This window comes from Scyliorhinus torazame, chromosome 16 (genome assembly GCF_047496885.1).
Source record: "Scyliorhinus torazame isolate Kashiwa2021f chromosome 16, sScyTor2.1, whole genome shotgun sequence".
Classification (NCBI taxonomy): domain Eukaryota; kingdom Metazoa; phylum Chordata; class Chondrichthyes; order Carcharhiniformes; family Scyliorhinidae; genus Scyliorhinus; species Scyliorhinus torazame.
Window position 1 is genome coordinate 36935936 of NC_092722.1, and position 20230 is coordinate 36956165.

Sequence of the window (20230 nt, forward strand, 5' to 3'; positions counted from 1 at the left end):
CAAACCGTTATCTTACTCTGAGACATGCTGCTGGCCCAGATCCAAAAGCCTCTCATGGCAGCTTTAATAGACTGTGAGACTGTTCAGTTGAACAACAAGCCTAGTGGCAAACAAAGTGTAAAACAACTTAACCCATTAAGCACCAAACAGCTTGGAGTTGAAGTGATAAAGACAACAGTCTGGGTTTTAAACCATTTAAAAGATCTATCATCTAAAAGCCATTTTGTCACTGGTTTAAGACCAGAACTGTCTGCAGCTTTAAACTTGATCCTACCCAGACCTCAGTCCCAGTCCGAAACAGCAACGGCTAAAAATAGCACGTCAATCGTTATTTCTCCTCCTCCGTTAACAACAAATCCGACCCCTGTACTCACTCCGAGAAAGAATTCCAGAAAAGATATGAAATTATTTTCTCGTGTTGAAGACGGCCATTTTGTGAATTTCAGATTTCATGATTACAAACTGGACTCCTACGATGAAGACCCGCCTCCTGGCTACAGGGATACGCCCCAAGTCACGTATCACCAAAAAGCTGCCAAGAACTGTTAACTTGAGAAAGAATAACTGTCATTATTTTGAATGGTGCTTTATTAATTTTAAGAAATTAACAAATCTTGTTAGCTGTGCTTTCTTTAACAGAGCTGGCGAATTCATCTACAGAAAACCAAGTTCATTCAGCGCAAGATTGATTCAGTCATATATTCAATAAGTTATTGTGCTTTATATTTTAAAATAAATGTTTAAAATTAGCTTGGAAATTAAAACTTCGGACAAAAATGTGGAAGCTGTTTTTTTTAAAAACTCTGATTAAAAGCAAATCTATGTTTCAGAACACGCTGTTCTGAAGACAGTTGATAAGCAGGAATTTGTCAGCAATCCAACTTTTACTCCCCATCCATTTGAGTGACATATATAAAAAACATCTGCGAAAGATGAAAATGGCATCATTCCAAGCTATACGCCCCTTTGTTTCAGCAGGGAAATTAACCCTTTCAGCAGACTTTTGTACATAATCCAGAAGATGTCACAGACTTGGCAATACACATCCAATACAAAATTTTTTTTAAACTTGACCAATCCTTTGATTACACTCTTTGGGGTTGGCTTTCCGGATGGTTGGGTGGCACAGGAATTAACATCATTCAGGGACTTTTCCTATTTTGCATATTTGGACTTATCATTTACGTATGAATGTTGCTGATCAGATACTTTGGCTAATGCATGCCTACCCATAGTGCCCCATCAATCCACATGGTTCATATTAATTCATATGCACCACTAGCCAATAACATCAAAATGGAAAGTTTCTGTTGAACTATTATTTACTGCATTATTATTCATTTATTAGTGAATTATTATTCATTATTTTATTACTGAATTAGTCAATTTTGATAATCATTTTACCATTTATTACTAAATCATATACTCAACTTTTTGCTGATAAATCATTTTATTTGTATACATGAAATTATTATTATTAATTGTTTATTACTGAATTATGTAATCATGGTATCAATTTTTAATCAGTATATCAATGTTTTAAGCAATTTATCAATTTTTACGAAGTAATTTCCCTCACCTCCCTTCTTTATCAGAACTACCCGCTCAAAGAAAGAAACGTGCCCTTAGTGCACGAACAATCTATGCTAGAATTATTCCTTTTTATTGGGAAATAAGACTTGCCAACTAATTAAATTAAATAACTACTATCATATAAAACGTAGCTGATTATACCGCCACTGCCCTTGATAAAATTTCTGATGAAATGCGAGCAATTCGAACCATAGCACTACAAAATCGAATGGCACTTGACTATGTGCTAGCTGAAAAAGGTGGCACATGCATCCTGAGTGTTGCACTTTTATTCCAGATAATTCAAAAGAAGTTAAAGACCTAGCAGCACACATTCAAGAAGAAGTCAGGAAGCTTGACACCACCCCCGATAGCTCTATATGGACAAAACTTTGCAAACGGTTGGGACCCATGGGAATGTCCATAGTACGATTTATCTTTTTCTCCTGTGTAGGAGCATTCATCATCTACATAACATACCAGTGTATCAAATGCGTTAGTCAACTATTTGTTTCGGTGCAACATCGTGGGCCGAAGGGCCTGTACTGCGCTGTATTGTTCTATGTTCTATGTTCTATTCGCCAAACGTAGGGCCCCACCAATCAGAATGGTTCACACTAATCCCACTGCACCACCATACAATGAAATTGAACTAAACTATTGTTGAACCGTTACTAACCAATATTATTGTGGAACCGTTACTAACCAATCAATTATTTGATTGTATTACTAATGTATTGCCAAAAGATTAATACTGAATCAGTAGAATCAAATTCAATTAATTGATTAATTGTTGTTGTATAATAATAATAATTTTAAGATTTTTATTAATTTTTGCCGTAATGCTTGAAATGCAAAGCTTGCCCACTCTATTGTTGAAGATTGTTATCAATGACAATGTGAATGAGTTTCTCTTCGCACTTTTACCTATCCTATCGCATTTACTCCTTCGTTTTATCTTATTGTGATATATCTCACTTAATCTTTCGATTTATCAAAGGGAGGACTGAAGGAAATCAGCTATTTCTGATAGGTAAAAGGCCATTTTAATGTAAATACTAAAGCCCAGTCTTTAAAACCCATTTTAAAAAGGATTTCAGTATTCATAACTTTAGGTCATCACAAAACACATAACTTAAACAGAGGTACAGAACTTGACACATCCACAGACTAGCTGGAGATAAATGCAACATTTTTACTGACAATATGAACTGACTATTGTTCTAATGAACAGATTTCAAAATCAGTTTCATATTAAAAATGAGCTCTACCAGTAATTAGATCAAGGTCGGAATAAGCACCATAGCAAAATGAATCCACCATTGTTCAGAATATGGATAAAATGTGAGTCAGCAGAAAACAGTAAGAACCAGACTCGAATACAGCACAATCACATTCCATAGCACACACAAAAATTCAAACATGAAACATTTAAAACTTAAGTTGCACATTGAGGATTGACAGTTAACTATCCAATCAAATGTATTTGAAACTTACCCAAACCAATCAGGACGACATACAGGTAGGGATAGATGGCCTCAGACTGATAACATTTTCCTTAAACATGAGAGTTCGGACAGCCATTTTCTATCCGGATCAATCTATACTTTTACTTGACTATTCACTATCCTTATTTTCATATTTTACCTTCTAAAACTCTTGATGTCTGTGCAAGCTGACTTTGTCTTAAGCTAGAAACCATTTCTGTATTTTTAAAAGTTAAAATTGTTTGGAACTATTAAGCAAATTACTTCTCTTTAAGTCTTTTGCTGGCAAGACTTTATTGAGAATAGATTTAGTCTCTCAATTGTAATCAGTAGACGCAATAAAAGATTCTTATTTTGCATCCGAGAAGTGTAACTCAAATTTCTACCGGGTTTTAAAGTGTATGCGAGACTGCACTTGAACCGCAAGGGGCTGGTTTAGCACAGGGCTAAAGAGCTGGCTTTTAAAGCAGACCAAGGCAGTCCAGCAGCATGATTCAATTCCTGTACCAGCCGCCCCGAACAGGCGCCGGAATGTGGCAACTAGGGGCTTTTCACAGTAACTTCATTTGAAGCCTACTTGTGACAATAAGCGATTTTCATTTCATTTAATTTCAGTTCTCTACAACTGATATAACCAGTTTGTATAGAAGACTGATATAACCACTCACCATGTCAGCCTGCAGTTTTTTCATAGTTGGTTTTCGTGGAACTGTGAGATCCGTATCTGTACCTGAAACACAAGAACACAAAATTGTGGTGCACCTTTTTCCATATAACAATTTTCCTTCAAGTACTTTACAGCTATACTTCAAAACTCCCAACTGCCCAGCATTTTGGCCTTCCATCTGCCACAATATTTCTACAGCAGCCACCCCATTTGACACCGTCTCCTCTCGACATTTCGATGTCTTTATCCCTGGTAAAAATCTTTATTCTCTCTGGTTCTGACCACTGCTCATGGTTTAGTCCCTGTCTTTTCTCTCTCAAGGATATAGACTGAATGAAAACTGACGCACAACTGGTTCAGACATCCACCACCAAATCTGACTAGATGATGCAAATGCAATTAGACTTCATTGTCCTCGACCAACGATGCCTATTCCTTCTGGGGAGCAAAACAAAATCTCGGTCTGCTTTTCTTAAATTAACAATTGTCCCTTTAATCTTTTCCCCTCGTCTCTTCCATCCTCACCTCTCAAGTTTGTGGAGATTTGTCGCTAAGACAAACCTCCCTTTCCTTCACCCACCAAGCCAAACCTCTCAGCTTCAAGCTTCTCCTCCACTGATCTTGATCCTGTTTCATTCTCCAGTTTGTATTTTCCCTAACCAAACTCACCTTGTGCATGAAAACAACCTTCTGCTGTCTTGACCACATTCCTATCAAACTGCTGACCATTTAACCGCCCTTCCTCTCCATAAGTATCACACTTGTCTCTTTCAAAACTGGCTCAAAGAAAAGCAACCCACAATCCCTAGATCGTCACAAGCTACAATCCAGGCTCCAAACTTAAGTTCGGTTCCAAATTCCTTGAGTTTGTTGCTTCCAAAATTTTTATCCACTTTTCGCACAAATCTTAAGCTGGTCATTCAGGTCTCCGCCCTGAAACAGCCTAAATTTGAGTCACAAAAGATATCCTTTATGACGTACTTTTCTTCTCAAACACCGCTGCCCTTGACATAGTTCTCGCACTCTTCTCCTCCAACTAAGAGCAGCACGGTAGCATTGTGGATAGCACAATTGCTTCACAGCTCCAGGGTCCCAGGTTCGATTCCGGCTTGGGTCACTGTCTGTGCGGAGTCTGCACATCCTCCCCGTGTGTGCGTGGGTTTCCTCCGGGTGTTCCGGTTTCCTCCCACAGTCCAAAGATGTGCAGGTTAGGTGGATTGGCCATGCTAAATTGCCCATAGTGTCCAAAATTGCCCTTAGTGTCCAAAATTGCCCTTAGTGTTGGGTGGGGTTACTGGGTTATGGGGATAGGGTGGAGGTGTTGACCTTGGGTGAGGTGCTCTTTCCAAGAGCCGGTGCAGACTCGATGGGCCGAATGGCCTCCTTCTGCACTGTAAATTCTATGATAATTCTATGAACCCCTCTCTTTTGTGCAGCCAGCGCATCTCTGGCTATAGTTTTTGTGTCCATCCGCCGCAACACCACGGTCTCTGAATCGATCCTTGACACACCCATCTTCCTGAACTACATGTTGTTCCTGAGAGATTCTTCTAACCTCCAGCGAGCATAGGCCCAATTTACTCAGCCTCTTATCATAGGATCAATCTCGTGAGGCTTCGCTATACCGTCTCAAGAAAGAAAGTACATCCTTCCTTAAATATGGAGATCAAAACAGTACACAATACTCCAGGTGCGGCCTCACCAAAACCCTGTACAATTAAGACTTCTAATGATGTCCAGCCCAACCTCAAAAACACATCTCTCGACCTTTCCACTGCCTCTGATGGTGTCAGATGCTTTACTGACATCAAGCAGTGTAGTCCCTATCTTTAATTTCCAATGTCTTTGATATATCAGTTTCATTGTCCTCGGCTGTCTTCCTAAATTTCTGAACCACTTAATAAATCAGATCCCCCTCAGGTTTGCTCTGCCTTTTGTGCACCATTCAAGCCTTATGCCCTTTAGTTATCTTTTTAATTCTTTAGACAGCTTCCCAATGGGAGGGAAGGGAGGGAGAAGCAACTGTTCTACACCTGCCCAAAGACAATGGCTGGGAGTTTTATAGTCACAAGCTCAGTAGCTACAAACTGGTCCCAAATTAGCCACTAAATAGTAACCCGAACAGATTGAAGGTAAATCCATATTGTCAACCAATCAGTTTCTTCAAACACAACTTGCGTACATTGGACAGGACCAGAAGACCAGGTCTCCCGCGGTACAGGTTTATATCCTTTCCAGGGCTCAACTGGTTGAACAGCGGTGAAGGACGTGTCGTGGACAGAGAGCCCCTCTCGCAGTAATTCAATAAGCTCATGTTGTCCAGTTTCCTCCAGACTTTCCAAAAAAGCAGGAAATGCTCTTGTCCCGCGAGTCTGCAGATCAGTTACCAACTGACGGGCTTGGTCTCGGCGTGTGCCCGAATTCTACAGTGAAAGAAAGTTCTGTAAGCTGCATTTTGACGATCAGTATTTCAATGCTGTAATTTCAAACTTAAGCAGTCACAATATTACCTGGCATTTGGTTTATTTCAATGGCTAATCTTCCAAAATTCCATCAAGACAAACATAAACCAAAGGCAGATTTCAAACAGAAATAGGAAACTGAAGTTCAATCTCTTCCAAATCTTCAGCACATTCATAGCTCAGTTTACAACAATTTATATAAACATGCAGATAAAGCACTTCTATTCCTAAACTGTGTCTGGCTAGGTCTCAAACATGATTTTTTATATTTGCTCTTCCTTTTTAAAAAAAAATTAATTTTATTCCTTTCTCAGAGCTATAAAGCCAACTCATAAAGTGGACAGGGCAAACCCCCAATTCATCTCCCTGCCTTCTCCAAAAAACACCTTGAATTCAAATTGAATCCAATTCATGGTCCCCATAAAAGGAACACACTCGATCCAAGCTGGCAAGAACAAGCACCACACCTGATCCCTTGATCTTAGCCAAAAGACCTTTTTTTGTTGTTTCTTGGACATGTCCTGTCTCAATATTGTCCCCAGCCACAAAAGATGTGCAGGGTAGGTGAATTGACCACGCTAAATTGCCCCTTAATTGGAAAAATGAATACCCTAAAAAAAATTTTACATTACTGCCGCAGCTGAATTAACTGAAGGCACAGAGCAGGGTTAATAACTGGATCTTTTGAGGGTTTCTTGCCTCAGTCTCACAACATGTATTTTCCATTTAAATTGGGTGAACACTCAAGTACTACAGGTGTACAAATATGAGTTCACACCTATCTAGGTGTATAGAGTTTGTTTACATTTCAACCCTTGGGCTTTTGCATTATCAAAGATGGCACAAAAAAACAGGAGGATTATACAATCACATCAAGCTTTAATATCCCAGGCTGGGAAGGGCAGCACAGTGGTGCAGTGGTTAGCACTGCTGTCTCATGTGCCAAGGACCCGGGTTCGATCCTGGCCCTGGATCACTGTCCGTGTGGAGTTTACACATTCTCCCCGTGTATCTCACACCCACAACACAAAGTTGCGCAGAGTAGATTGATTGGCCACACTAAGTTGCCTCTTAATTGGAATTAAAAAAAATATATTCCAGTCTGGGATTCAAAGAGACACAGAAAGTAGCTTGAGAATGAAGGGCAGGACTGTAGGCACAAGGAAACAGATTTGTTTAGGGGTTTGTGTACAAAATAATAAATATAAAGAGAATAGAAAAGAAACAAGGCAAGCAGACAAAAGTTATTAAAACATTTTATTCAATCGGACTTGATTTTCTTAAATTATTTTGTTGTACAGTACTGGTTGCAGTGCTTAATATTTTGATACACCACAGAAGCGATAAATATGAACAGTTAATACACGAGTGTATTTAATTAGCAAAATCCAAATAAGAATGCTTCAACAACTGTATATCAAAGAAGGTAAACAGAACTTAAAGTATTGTAAAGGTATAATAACTCATCCTATTTTTGTGCAAGTTTATATATTTGACAAGTATTTGTTGTACTTGCAATATAGGGGGTTAGTTGGCGTGTGGTTCAGAATAATTGCAGAATTGTTACGGCACAAAAGGAGACCATTTGTCCCATCGTATCTGCTATTACGATCCCGACACCAACAGTTGTTAGGATACTGGACAGAAACCCCAATATTTAATTGAATTTGTAAGATTGATAGGAAAGGATACTTCCCTCCGGGAGTGATTTCACGCACAAATAGGGATATGGTATGTTAAAACAAACTTTATTATTAACACAGTATTAATAACTTTAACATTATAAATACACATAACTTTCAATTACCAGTTAAACAATGCTCAACAATACAATTAAACTATCCTAACCACTACATTTATCTCCACTCAAATAACATCTATCTCAGGTCAAATTCCGCTTTTAAATACAGTTGGCAGACTCAGGAATGCATGCTGTAAAGATATCTTGGACAAACCACTTTGAGAAAGAGATATCCTTCAGGACCCAGTTTGCTGATTCTTGCCCGCCTCAACTACTGTTTAAACTGCCAGCCTTTGAAATTGCTCCTATCCTGTTCACGCAAATCTTTAACTCCTGAGATCAGTTGCTGGTCTGTCCGCAGGCAGATCTAACCTCATTGTATTGTGAGCACAGCTTCTTGTCTGTTCACATCCCAATCTAAAAACTAATCTGCAAAACTAAAAAACTCAATACCTGACTGCTTCAACCCTTGGCTCCTCCCATTACCTACATCATCTTACTAAAACTATCCACAATGGGCTGGGTTCTCCGCTGTCGGGAGTCTCCGTTTCACCGGCAGCCCGGGGATTTCCCGATGGCTGGGAAGACAGAGAATCCTGCCCGATGTCTCTAATTATCTACTCCTCAGGGAACCTGCTTAATATTTTTTAAAGTCCATTAGCCCAAACGTTTATGATGTTTTAATTGCACCTCTGTCTCCAAAAGGTCTAGTTGCCTTTCAAACTAGAGTATTTAAAAAATATGACTGCAGCAGTCACATACTAACCCAGGCTTCTCACCCTTACTGTACCAATTACATAAAATACAATTTATCTGAAATTCCTACATTCACACTGCACTGGCGCCAGCCTGTTACAGCTAAGATAGACTTAGACTATAAGACCATAAGACATAGGAGCAGAATTAGGCCATTTGGCCCATCGAGTCTGCTCCGCGATTCAACCATGGCTGATATTTTTCTCATCCCCATTCTCCTGCCTTCTCCCCATAACCCCTGATCCCCTTATTAATCAAGAACCTATCTATCTCTGCCTTAAAGACACTCAGTGAATTGGCCTCCACAGCCTTCTGCGGCAAAAAGAGTTCCACAGATTCACCACCCTCTGGCTGGAAAAATTCCTCCTCATCTCTGTTTTAAAGGATCATCCCTTTAATCTGAGATGGTGTCCACTTGCTCTAGTTTTTCCTACAAGTGGAAACATCCTCTCCACGTCCACTCTATCCAGGTCTCGCAGTATCTTGTACGTTTCAATAAGATCCCCTTTCATCCTTCTAAACTCCGATTACAGACCCAGAGTCCTCAAACATTCCTCATACGACAAGTTCTTCATTCCAGGGATCATTCTTGTGAACCTCCTCTGGACTCTTTCCAAGGCCAGCACATTCTTCCTTAGATATGGAGCCCAAAACTGCTCATAATACTCCAAACGGGGTCTGACCAGAGCCTTATACAGCCTCAGAAGTACATCCCTGGTCTTGTATTCTAGCCCTCTTGACATGAATGCTAACATTGCATTTGCCTTCTTAACTGCTGACTGAACCTGCACATTAACCTTAAGAGAATCGTGAACAAGGACTCCCCAAGTCCCTTTGTGCTTCTGCTTTCCGAAGCATTTCCCCATTTAGAAAATAGTCTATGCCTAGATTCCTCCTTCCAAAGTGCATAACCTCACACTTTTCCACATTGTATTTCATTTGCGACTTCATTTACTAATCTCCTAACTTGTCCAAGTCCTTCTGCAGCCCCCTTGCTTCCTCAATACTAACTGTCCCTCTACAGATCTTTGTATCATCTGCAAACTTAGCAACAGTGCCTTCAGTACCTTCTTCCAGATCATTAATGTATATTGTAAAACGTTGTGGTCGCAGCACAGACCCCTGAGGCACTCCACTAGTCACCGGCTTCCATCCTGAAAAAGACCCCTTTATCCCCACTCTTTGCCTTCTGTCAGTCAGCCAATCCTCTATCCATACCAGGATCTTACCCTTAACACCATGGGCTTTTAACTTATTTAAGAGTCTACTATGCGGCACCTTGTCAAAAGCCTTCTGGAAATCTAAATAAATCATGTCCACTGATTCTCCTTTGTCCAACTTGCTTGCTACCTCCTCAAAGAACTCTAACAAATTTGTCAGACACGACCTCCCTTTGACAAAGCCGTGCTGACTCAGTCCTATTTTACCATGCACTTCCAAGTGCTTCGCGATCTCATTTTTAATAACAGACTCTAAAATCTTACCAATGACCGAAGTCAGGCTAACCGGCTTATAATTTCCCATCTTCTGTCTCCCTCCCTTCTTAAACAGTGGTGTTACATTAGCCACCTTCAAGTCCTCTGGGACCCTTCCTGCCTCCAGTGATTCCTGAAAGATCATCACGAATGCCTCCACAATTTGCTCAGTTATCTCTTTTAGGACCCCAGGGTGTAGTCCATCCGGTCCAGGTGACTTATCCACCTTCAGTCCTTTCAGTTTCCCCAGAACCTTCTCCTTAATAATGGTCACTGCACGCACCTCTGCCCCCTGGAGTTCTGGCATCCCACTGGTGTCTTCCACTGTGAAGACTGATGCAAAGTAACTATTCAGTTTGTCTGCCATTTCTTTGTTTCCTATTATTACTTTTCCAGCCACATTTTCTAGTGGTCCAATGTCTATTTTTGCCTCTCTCTTACCTTTTATATATTGAAAATTCTCTTCCTAGCTTCCTTTATATTACTAGCTAGCTTGCACTCGTACTTCATCTTCTCCCCCCTTATTGCTTTTTTAGTTGTCCTCTTAGGAGCTGCCTCCTCGACTGCCCAATTCTTGATGCAGAGCGATCCTCCTCAAGGCATATAGGTCCCTTGTGAATCATTACCTACACACACACACACATATATATATAAAACCTTGCTGACATGAAAAGCTTCCACAGGAGGGCACAGTAGCACAGTGGTTAGCACTGTTGCCTCACCGCTGAGGACCCGGGTTTGATCTCGCCCCCTGGGTCACTGTCCGTGTGGAGTTTGCACATTCTCCCCGTGTCTGCCTGGGTCTCAACCCCGCAACCCAAAGATGTACAGGGTCGGTTGAATGGCCAGGCTAAATTGCCCTTTACTTGGGAAAAAAATAATAATTGGGTACACTAAACATACATTTAAAAAAGCGTCCACAGGAGACTGCGGGTACCTCAGCTGTCCAAGAACCCGTGAACTGAGATATTCAACTGCGTGCTGCGTCACAGTCGAGTCCAATTCCCCACCCCGCCCCGACTGGACCCAGCACCGTGAATCCCAGCGGGATTTGAAGCATTTTGGGCCCGAAGAAGAACAGCCGACTGACGGGCTCCCCAGGTTCCCTCCCTGGCCCCGCCACGGATTCCCTCTCACACCTTGATTTCCTCGATCATGTCCTCGGTGAAAATCTCTTTCGCCACCAGGGGATCATAGAGGGGATCGGGCCGCAGGCTTGTCACCAGGCGGACGCGATGCCGCTGCAGAAGTTTTCTCTGAACCTCGTTCATCTGAGGCACTGAGGAGGAACCGAACCGGCGACCGTCGGGGCCGGCCTGACCCACGGCAAATGGCGGCCAGTCAGTTCCGGGGTGGGCTGGGCTGCGGTTCAGGCTGTGCTGCCGGAGTCTCCCAGAGCAGGCCGCAGCTGGGGCAACAGCCCAGGACATGGGCAGGAGTGGTAAATAACATTGCCACACAATCCAACTTATAGATTCTTGCAAAGTGTTTACTACCCAGAAATTAAACAAGCCTGAGTATATACGACCAAGGAAAAGAAAACACCAGCAAAACCTGGCCGAACTGGTCTTGCACACCTTCAAATGGAACTCCAGTATTACTGGGATTTGAAAATTTTCAACCGGTATCCATTCTGGGGAGGGAGACTATTCTGCACATTTTTTGCTCGTGTCTGGGTTTATACTGGTTTTTAGCTGGGTCTGGCCACTGCCAGGTAACCGGATGGCTTGATTATACCTGGTATTTTGTGCCTTAGCACATTTACCGCAGCGACACAATGTTCTCTTTCCATCTGCAGGGGCCTCACACTCACTTGGTTAAAACAGAAGTTTGTTTCCGGATTTTTTCCCCCCCACAACTCGTACCCCACCCCACCCCACCCCACCCCACTGTACATCCAAACATGAATTATGATAGGTGGCATAGTGGTTTGCACTGCTGCCTCACAGCGCCAGGGACCTGGGTTTGATTCCGACTCAGGTGACTGTGGAGTTTGCACGTTCTCCCCTTGTCTGCATTGCGTGGGTTTCCTCCGGGTGCTCCAGTTTCCTCCCATAGTCCAAAGATGTGCAGGTTAGGTGGATTGGCCATGCTAAATTGCCTGTTGGCCTCCAAAGGTAGGTGGGTTTACAGGGATAGGGGTGGAATTGGGCTGAGAAGAAAAAAAAAGGCGGACGGTGGTACGGTGGTTAGCTCTGCTGCCTCACAGCGCCAGGTACAAGAGTTCAATTCTGACTAGGGTGACTTTATAGAGTTTGCATGTTCTCCTCATGTCTGTGTTGCGTGGATTTGCTCCGGTTTCCTCCCACAGTCCAAAAATGTACAGGTTAGGTGGATTTGGCCATGATAAATTGCCCCTTTCTGTCCAAAGATGTATAGGTAATGTTAAGGGTTATTTGGATAGGGCAGGGAAGTGAGCTTGGGTGGAGTGCTCTTTCGGAGGGTTGGTACAGACTTGATCGGCTGAATGGCCTCCTTCTGCACTGTAGGGATTCTATAAATTAAGAACAGGAGGCTATCTGGCCCCTTGAGTCTGCTCTGCTGCCATTGATCATGGCTGATCTTATTGTGGCCGCAATTCCACATCCCCGCCTACCTCGATAACCTTAGACTCCCTTGTTAGTCAAGAATCTATCTACTACTGGTTTTAAAATATTCAATGACCGTCTTTAAAGTTTGATCAACTAATATACTAAAAGAAACAAACACGGGGACAAATTAAAAGGGGCTGCTCCTGGTAGGGGCACTACCCAAACAAAACAAAGAGCTACAGAAACTTACCAAACATTAAATCTAAATGTGATTAAGAGGGTGTATAAAGCAGTCCAGCCCCTGCGGAGCCCACCGGGCACAGGTCAATGACTACTTAAGAAACTGTGCAGGAGTGCCTCTGTTAATTAATTGTATTAGCACATTAGAGAGGGGTGACCTAAGTTCAGATAACCAGGATATAGAAACAGTTTGGGTTGAAATGAGGAACAGTAAAGGCAAGAAGTCACTATTGGGAGTGGTGTACAGGCCTCCTAATTGTAACTACACAGTAGGACAGAGTATGAAAGAAATCTTTTTAAAATATATATATATATATATTTAGAGTACCCAATTTTCCTTTCAAATTAAGGGGCAATTTAGCATGGCCAATTGATCTACCCTGCACATCTTTTTGGGTTGTGGGCGTGAGACCCACGCAGACACAGGGAGAATGTGCAAAGTCCACACAGACAGTGCTAACCACTGCTCCACTGCGCTGCCCCTCGAAAGGACAGATAATGGGAGCTTGTCAGAAAGGTAAAGTGATAATAATGGGAAATTTTAATCTATATTTGGATTGGAAAAATCAGATGGGCAAAGGTAGCATAGATGGGGAATTCATTGAATGTTTTCGGGATAGTTCCTTAGAACAGCAGGTTCTGGAGCCAAGCACAGCACAGGCTATACTAGACCTGGTATTGTGCAATGAGATAGGATTAATTGATAACCTCATCGTGAAGGCACCTCTATAAGCATAATATGATTGAATTTTACATTCAATTTGAGGGAGAGAAGAGTGTGTCTAAGACAAATATTTTAAACTTACAAAAGGGCAATTATGAGGGCATGAAAGTGAAGCTAGTTAGAGTGGGCTGAGAGTGGGCTGGCAAATATGCTTAAGAGGGCAATAGAGGTTCAATGGCAGACATTTAAAGGGCTATTTCAGAATACACAGACACATTCCAATGAGAAAGAAACATTCCAATGGGAAGACCTGTCATGGTTAACTAAAAAGTTAAAGACAATGTTAAACTTAAAGAAAAAGCATATATTTATGCAAAGACGAGTGGCAGGTCAAAAGATTGGAAAGAATATAAAGAACATCACAGATTGTCAAAAAGATAAGGAGAAAAAAAACAAGAGTACGAGAGAAAGTAGCAATAATATAAGACGAATAGAAAGAATTTCTATAGATATTAAATAAGAAAAGAGTTAACAAAGTGAGCATTGGTCCTGCAGAAAGTTCATCTGGGAATTGATAATGGAAAGCATGGCTACGGCAAGTAAGTTAAGCAGGTATTTTGCACCCGTCTTCACTATAGAGGATACAAGTAACATTCCAAAATAACTGTAATTCAGGAAATGGAAGGGAGGAAAGAACTCAGGAAAATTACAAACACCAGGGAAGTGGTTTTGAGCAAACTGTTGGTTCTGTGGACTGACAATTCCCTAGGTTCAGATTAACTTCACCCTAAGGTCTTGAAGAAAGTGGCTAATGAGATAGTTGATGCATTGGTTTTAATTTTCCAAAATTCCCTAGATTCAGGGAAGGTTCCATTAGATTGGAAGGTAGCGAATGTACCTCCTTTATTCAAAAAGGGACAGAGACAGAAAGCAGGAAGTTACAGGCCAGTTAGCCTTATATCTGTCGTAGGGAAAATGTTTGAAGTCATTATTACAAGTGTTATGGCAGGACACTTGGAAAATTTCAAAGCAAGCAGGCAGCGTCAACATGGTTTTGTGAAAGGGAAATCACATTTAACTAATTTATTGGAGTTCTTTGAAAGAGTCACAAGTTCTTTGAAAGAGTCACATGTGCTATGGATAAAGGGAAACCAGTAAATGTACTGTACTTAGATTTCCTGAAGGCATTCAATAAGGTGCCACATCAAAGATTATTGCGGAAAATTAAAACTCATGGTGTAGGGGGGTAACATATTGACATGGGTTAAAAATCGGCTAGCTAACAGGAAAAAGAGTTGGTGTAAATGGGTCTTTTTCTGGTTGGCAGGATGTGACGAGGGATCCGTGCTGGGGCTTCAACTTTTTCCAATTTATATAATGACTTGGATGAAGGGACTGAAGGTATGATTGCTAGATTTGCTGATAACACAAAGATAGGTAGGAAAGTAAGTTGTGAAGAGGACTTAAGGAGGTTACAAAGGAACACAGATAGGTGAAGTGAGTGGGCAAAAATCTGGCACTGGTGCATGGCATGGGTAAATGTGAAATTGTCCATTTTGGTTGAAAGAATACAAACAAAGCTTATTATGTAAATAGTGAGAGATTGCAGAGCTCTGAGGCGCCGAGGTATCTGGGTGCCCTAATGCATGAATCACAAAAGGCTAATATACAGGTACATGAAGTAATTAGGAAAGCTAACAGAATGTTTCCATTTATTGTGAGGGGAATTGAATACAAAAGTAGGGAAGTTACACATCTGGAGTATTGTGTACAGTACTGGTTTCTTTTTGTGAGGAAAAATGCCTCCAGGGGCTGTTGCTCGCTTCGATAACCCCTTCCTTCAGCAGCCTTTGGACCTCCAACCTGATAAAGGTCCGGTCCTGGGCACTGTACCGTCTGCTCCTGGTGGCGACGGGTTTGCAATCCGGGGTGATGTTCGCAAACAGGGAAGGCGGGTCGACTTTAAGGGTCGCGAGGCCGCAGGCAGTAAGGGGGGGGGGGGAATAGGGCCGCCGAATTTAAAGGTCAGGCTTTGCAGATGGCACTGGAAATCCAGCCCAAGGAGGGTGGCTGCGCAGAGGTGCGGCAGAACGCACAGGCGCAAATTGCAGAATTCCCTGCCTTGGACAGTGAGGTTCGCTAGGCAGAACCCCTTGATCTCCACCGCGTGTGACCCGGAGGCCAGGGAGATCCTTCGGTTTACGGGATGGGTGACAAGAGAGCAGCGCCTTACCGTATCGGGGTGAATAAAGCTTTCCGTGCTCCCAGAGTCAATCAAGCACGACGTCGCCTGGCCGTTGATGGCGATCGTTGTAGTAGCTTTCGCTAGCGTCAGGGGCCGACTCTGGTTCAGAGTCACCGAGGCCAGCTGCAGTAAATGAGAGTCCTGATCGGGCAGTGTGTAGTCGGCTCTGCTGGGGGCCTGAGGCCCCATCCAAGCCATGGGTCGCACATGGAGTCTGGGGAAGCAGAAGATGGCGGCGGCGAGGGACAAAATGGCGGCGCCCACCCGTCCAGCGTGGTGGCCGGGGGGCAAAATGGCCGCGCCCATAGATCGCACGCGGCCTGGGGATAGGAGGGCGGCGGTGGGCTTTGGACGGCCGGGACCTGAACGAAAGGCTGCCGATAGTCGCTGGAGACTGCGGCCGCGGCGCGGGCCTGGCAGACCCAGGGGGGCGCCGCGCGTCCGGGGGCAAAGGCCAGCGCATTTCTATACGCAACGTCCATAGACCCCGCCAGGGCCTGTGCCTCAGTAAGTCCCAGTGTGTCCATTTCTAGGAGCCTTCGGCGGATATCGGGAGAAGTCATACCTGCCACGAAAGGAACCCTAATCAAAAGTTCTGTGTGCTCGTTCCCCGAAACTGGCGGGCACCCACAGTTCCGGCCCAGCACTAGCAGTGCCCGATAGAAGTCTTCCAGTGTTTCTTCTGGGCTTTGCCTTCTAGTTGCCAGCAGGTGACGGGCGTAGACCTGGTTCACAGGTCGGATATAATGTCCTTCTAGCAGCTCGATAGCTGCAGCATAATTCTCCGCCTCCTCGATCAGAGGGTAGATCGCAGGGCTGACCCGTGAGCATAGAAGGTGCATTTTCTGCCTTTCCGTGGGAGTGTCGGCGGCCGTGTCGATGAAGCTCTTAAAACACGCCAGCCAATGCTTGAAGATAGCAGCGGAGTTGTCTGCGTGGGGGCTGAGCTGAAGGCACTCCGGTTTGATACGGAGATCCACCTTTCACTGAAGTAATAGCTGATTAAATTGATGCGCAATCAATTACTCTCGAGACAAGGTGAGTCATAACTAATAGGCTTTAATCAGCTAGAACTGTTCCCAGCAGCTTTGATACAGAAAGTGAAGGCTGCTGGGACGGCATCGGTTCTTATACCCCGCCTCTCAGGGGGAGCTATGTACATTAGCCAATGGTAGACTCCTGGGTCTGGCCAATGGTCATCCACCTCTCAGGTACCGCAATACCTGGTATTACCACACGGTGATTCTGCGTTGTCAAGTGACAATCGCCAGGCAGGAATGTTCCCTTCCAGTCGGGGAACACTTCAGCAGTCAAGGGCATTCAGCCTCTGATCTCCGGGTAAGCGTTCTCCAAGGCGGCCTTCAGGACGAGCAACAATGCAGAATCACCGAACAGAAACTTATAGCCAAGTCCCGCACACATGAGTACGGCCTCAACTGGGACCTTGGATTCATGTCGCGTTACATTCATCCCCCACCATCTGGCCTGGGCTTGCAAAATCCTACCAACTGTCCTGGCTTGAGACAATTCACACCTCTTTAACCTGGGATTACCCCTCTCTCTGGATCTGTAAAGACTTAATTACCTGCAAATGCTCGCATTCAAAGCATTGTCTTGCATCTTTGACTTTGTCTATATATATATATGTTTCATTCACCTGAGGAAGGAGCAGTGTTCTGAAAGCTAGTGATTTGAAACAAACCTGTTGGACTTTAACCTGGTGTTGTAAGGCTTCTTATTGTGTTTGGTAGTAATTGGGAACACAACCCACACTCTGGTTTTCCGGGGACCTCTTTCAGTGTTGCAGCAGGCTGTAGTGACAAGTTGGCTGGAGCTGATTGGTTGATTTGAGATGGGGGTGGGGGGGTTGACTTTACACGTTGATGCATTTTCGCGTTCAAAAAGCTTTGGGACTCGAAATCTAAAAATAAATAGTAAATCCAATGGGAATAATAATAAAAAACGAGGAGAGCGACGCGAGGGACTGCGGTTGCTAGGGGGAGGTGGGACTTTGGATGTTTCCGGTTCCGGTCTCTGTGCGGGGCTGGAAATGGCAGTGAGTCGGAACCAGAGTGGAATGGGGGCGCACCGGGTTTCGGGGGCATGGGTTCTTCTGCTCTTCTCCTTCCTCTCCGTGGCTCAGGGGGCCGGGCGGATGCTGGTGTTGCTGGAGAACACCAACATGAAGGAGACACACTCCATGTTCTTCAGCAGTCTGACAGGTGGGAGCTGGCAGCGGGGGTGGAAGGGCGACCTCTCAGTCATGGGGGCACAGCGGAGGTGGCGTGTACGATCCTGAAGCGATAGCAAAGGAGCTCGGTCCGGGGGAGACACGCTAACGTTCATTAATGGGCAGAAAAAAAGAGCAGTTGATCCAGCAAACCTGCCACACACCGGGATGGCCGGATGGCTAAACGTTTACCTTCTGCACCTCCCATACCCATCCCAAACTTTGCAGCGTGCAATGTCCTGGGAGAGGTCAAAATAAACAGGAAAAGATCCAGTGCCAATATTGGGGGCGGCTCAGTGGTTAGCACTGCCATCTTGGAGCACCAGGGGCCTTGTCTATGTGGGGTTTGGCCCACAGTCCAAAGATTTTTTAATTTAAATTTAGAGTACCCAATTCATTTTTCCAATTAAGGGGCAATTTAGCATGGCCAATCCACCTACCATGCACATCATTTGGGTTGTGGGGGCGAAACTCACCAAACACGGGGAGAATGTGCAAACTCCACACGGATAGTGACCCAGAGCTGGTATCGAACCTGGGACCTTGGCGCCGTGAGGCAGCAGCACTAACTACTGTGCCACCGTGCTGCCCTACAGTCCAAAGATGTGCAGGTTAGTTGGATTGGCCATGCTAAAGTTGCCCTGTGGTATCCAAAGATGTCCAGTGAGGTGGGGTGTAACCAGGCCATTAAATGAGGTTTTTGGAGTCAGGCGTCCGGGTTGGATGGGAGAGAAAATCCAAATTTAGTCACGAAGCTTGACTGAAATGCAGAGGGGTTGTAATTGTGAGAATTAAGGCAAGGAGCGACTTTAAAAGAACAACATTCTATATGCACTGTACGAATACTAGTTTATGCTACATCTTGCTGTAACTATCACTTGTGTATCTCTGTATGTTACTCATCAATTTCTGAAATGCACTAACCTGTACCTTTGTTTGAAATCTCCAATTAGATCTAGGATTTAACTTGACATTCAAGATTTCGGATGATCCTGGTTTGTCTTTGATTAAATACGGAGAATTTTTGTATGACCACCTCATCATTTTTTCTCCATCGGTGGAAGGTAAAGATGTCTGTTTCTCCTGCAGTAGATTTCTCACTTGGATATTGCAATTTGATTTATTTCTTCCCCAACCCCCCACCCCACCAAGCATTCTTGAGCTTCTCTGTTTAAAGAAATTCACTGGTAGACTGCAATGGCCTGCTTGGAATGCTGTAGTCTCTGTAATGAACCCTATCTGCCAAAAGGGGTTCTAATGTAATGTAAAGTCAGCAAGGTTTAGTGCTAGGAGATATTTCCCACCGATAATTTCCTCTCATTAAGAAACATTTAACTGCTTTTTGATTTTGCAAATTCTCCAATTCCTCGCCCATGTTTCTTCTCTCTTCTCAAGATCATTGAGGCCACTTGTAAATTTCATACTGGCTGACTTGAGATCAGCTATAGAATTACATAGAACACAGCATATTTTCAGGCCATTCAGCGTGGCCAGTCCATGCAAACCTTTATATTCCACCCTTCCTCCCTCTATTCTCTTCTCCCTTGTGTGCTTATCTAGCCTCCCCTTAAATGTATCAATGTTAATGGTCACAAACCTGTGATGATGAACAGCATTCTATTGGTAATAAAGCTTCTTCTTGATTTCTTTGTGATTATGGCCTTTCGTTTTATGCTTCCACACAAGTGGTAAAACTCTGTCTAGTACTGTGGGTGGCATGGTAGTACTGTGGGTGGCATGGTAGTACAGTGGGTAGCACTGTTGCTTCACAGCTCCACGGTCACAGGTTCGATCTGCGAAGTCTGCACGTTCTCCTTATGTCTGCGTTGGTTTCCTCCGGGTGCTCCGGTTTCCTCCCGAAAGATAATTTGGACTTCTGAATTCTGAATTCTCCCTCGGTGTCCCCCGAACAGGCGACGGAATGTGCGGACTAGGGGATTTTCACAGTAACTTCATTGCAGTGTTAATGTAAGCCTACTTGTGACAATAAAGATTATTGTTATAAAACCTTTCCTAATTTCAAGAGACTTCTATTTGGTTATCTCTTTGCCCTCCCTTTTCAAAAGAAGGGACCCAGCTTGTTCATCCTTTGCTCACAGTCTTGATGTGAGCCTTGTACAACTTTTTGCACTCTCTCGAGTGCCTCTTATCCTTATCCTT

At 43.6% G+C, this 20230-nt stretch overlaps 2 protein-coding genes across 2 annotated transcripts in view; one reads left to right on the forward strand and one right to left on the reverse strand.

Annotated features, from left to right (window-relative positions):
* casp9 (caspase 9, apoptosis-related cysteine peptidase) overlaps positions 1–11576 on the reverse strand; it is a 44923-nt gene extending 33347 nt beyond the window's left edge. The window contains exons 1-3 of the mRNA XM_072478274.1: positions 11300–11576; positions 5909–6149; positions 3728–3789 (exon numbers count right to left, since the gene is read on the reverse strand). Coding sequence (XP_072334375.1) covers positions 3728–3789; positions 5909–6149; positions 11300–11431 — 435 coding nt within the window. The 5' untranslated portion in view covers positions 11432–11576. The remainder of the gene's footprint in view (positions 1–3727; positions 3790–5908; positions 6150–11299) is intronic.
* A 6287-nt stretch (positions 11577–17863) lies between these two features.
* Positions 17864–20230, forward strand: part of ddost (dolichyl-diphosphooligosaccharide--protein glycosyltransferase subunit (non-catalytic)) — a 35467-nt gene continuing 33100 nt past the window's right edge. The window contains exons 1-2 of the mRNA XM_072478273.1: positions 17864–18062; positions 19024–19134. Coding sequence (XP_072334374.1) covers positions 17891–18062; positions 19024–19134 — 283 coding nt within the window. The 5' untranslated portion in view covers positions 17864–17890. The remainder of the gene's footprint in view (positions 18063–19023; positions 19135–20230) is intronic.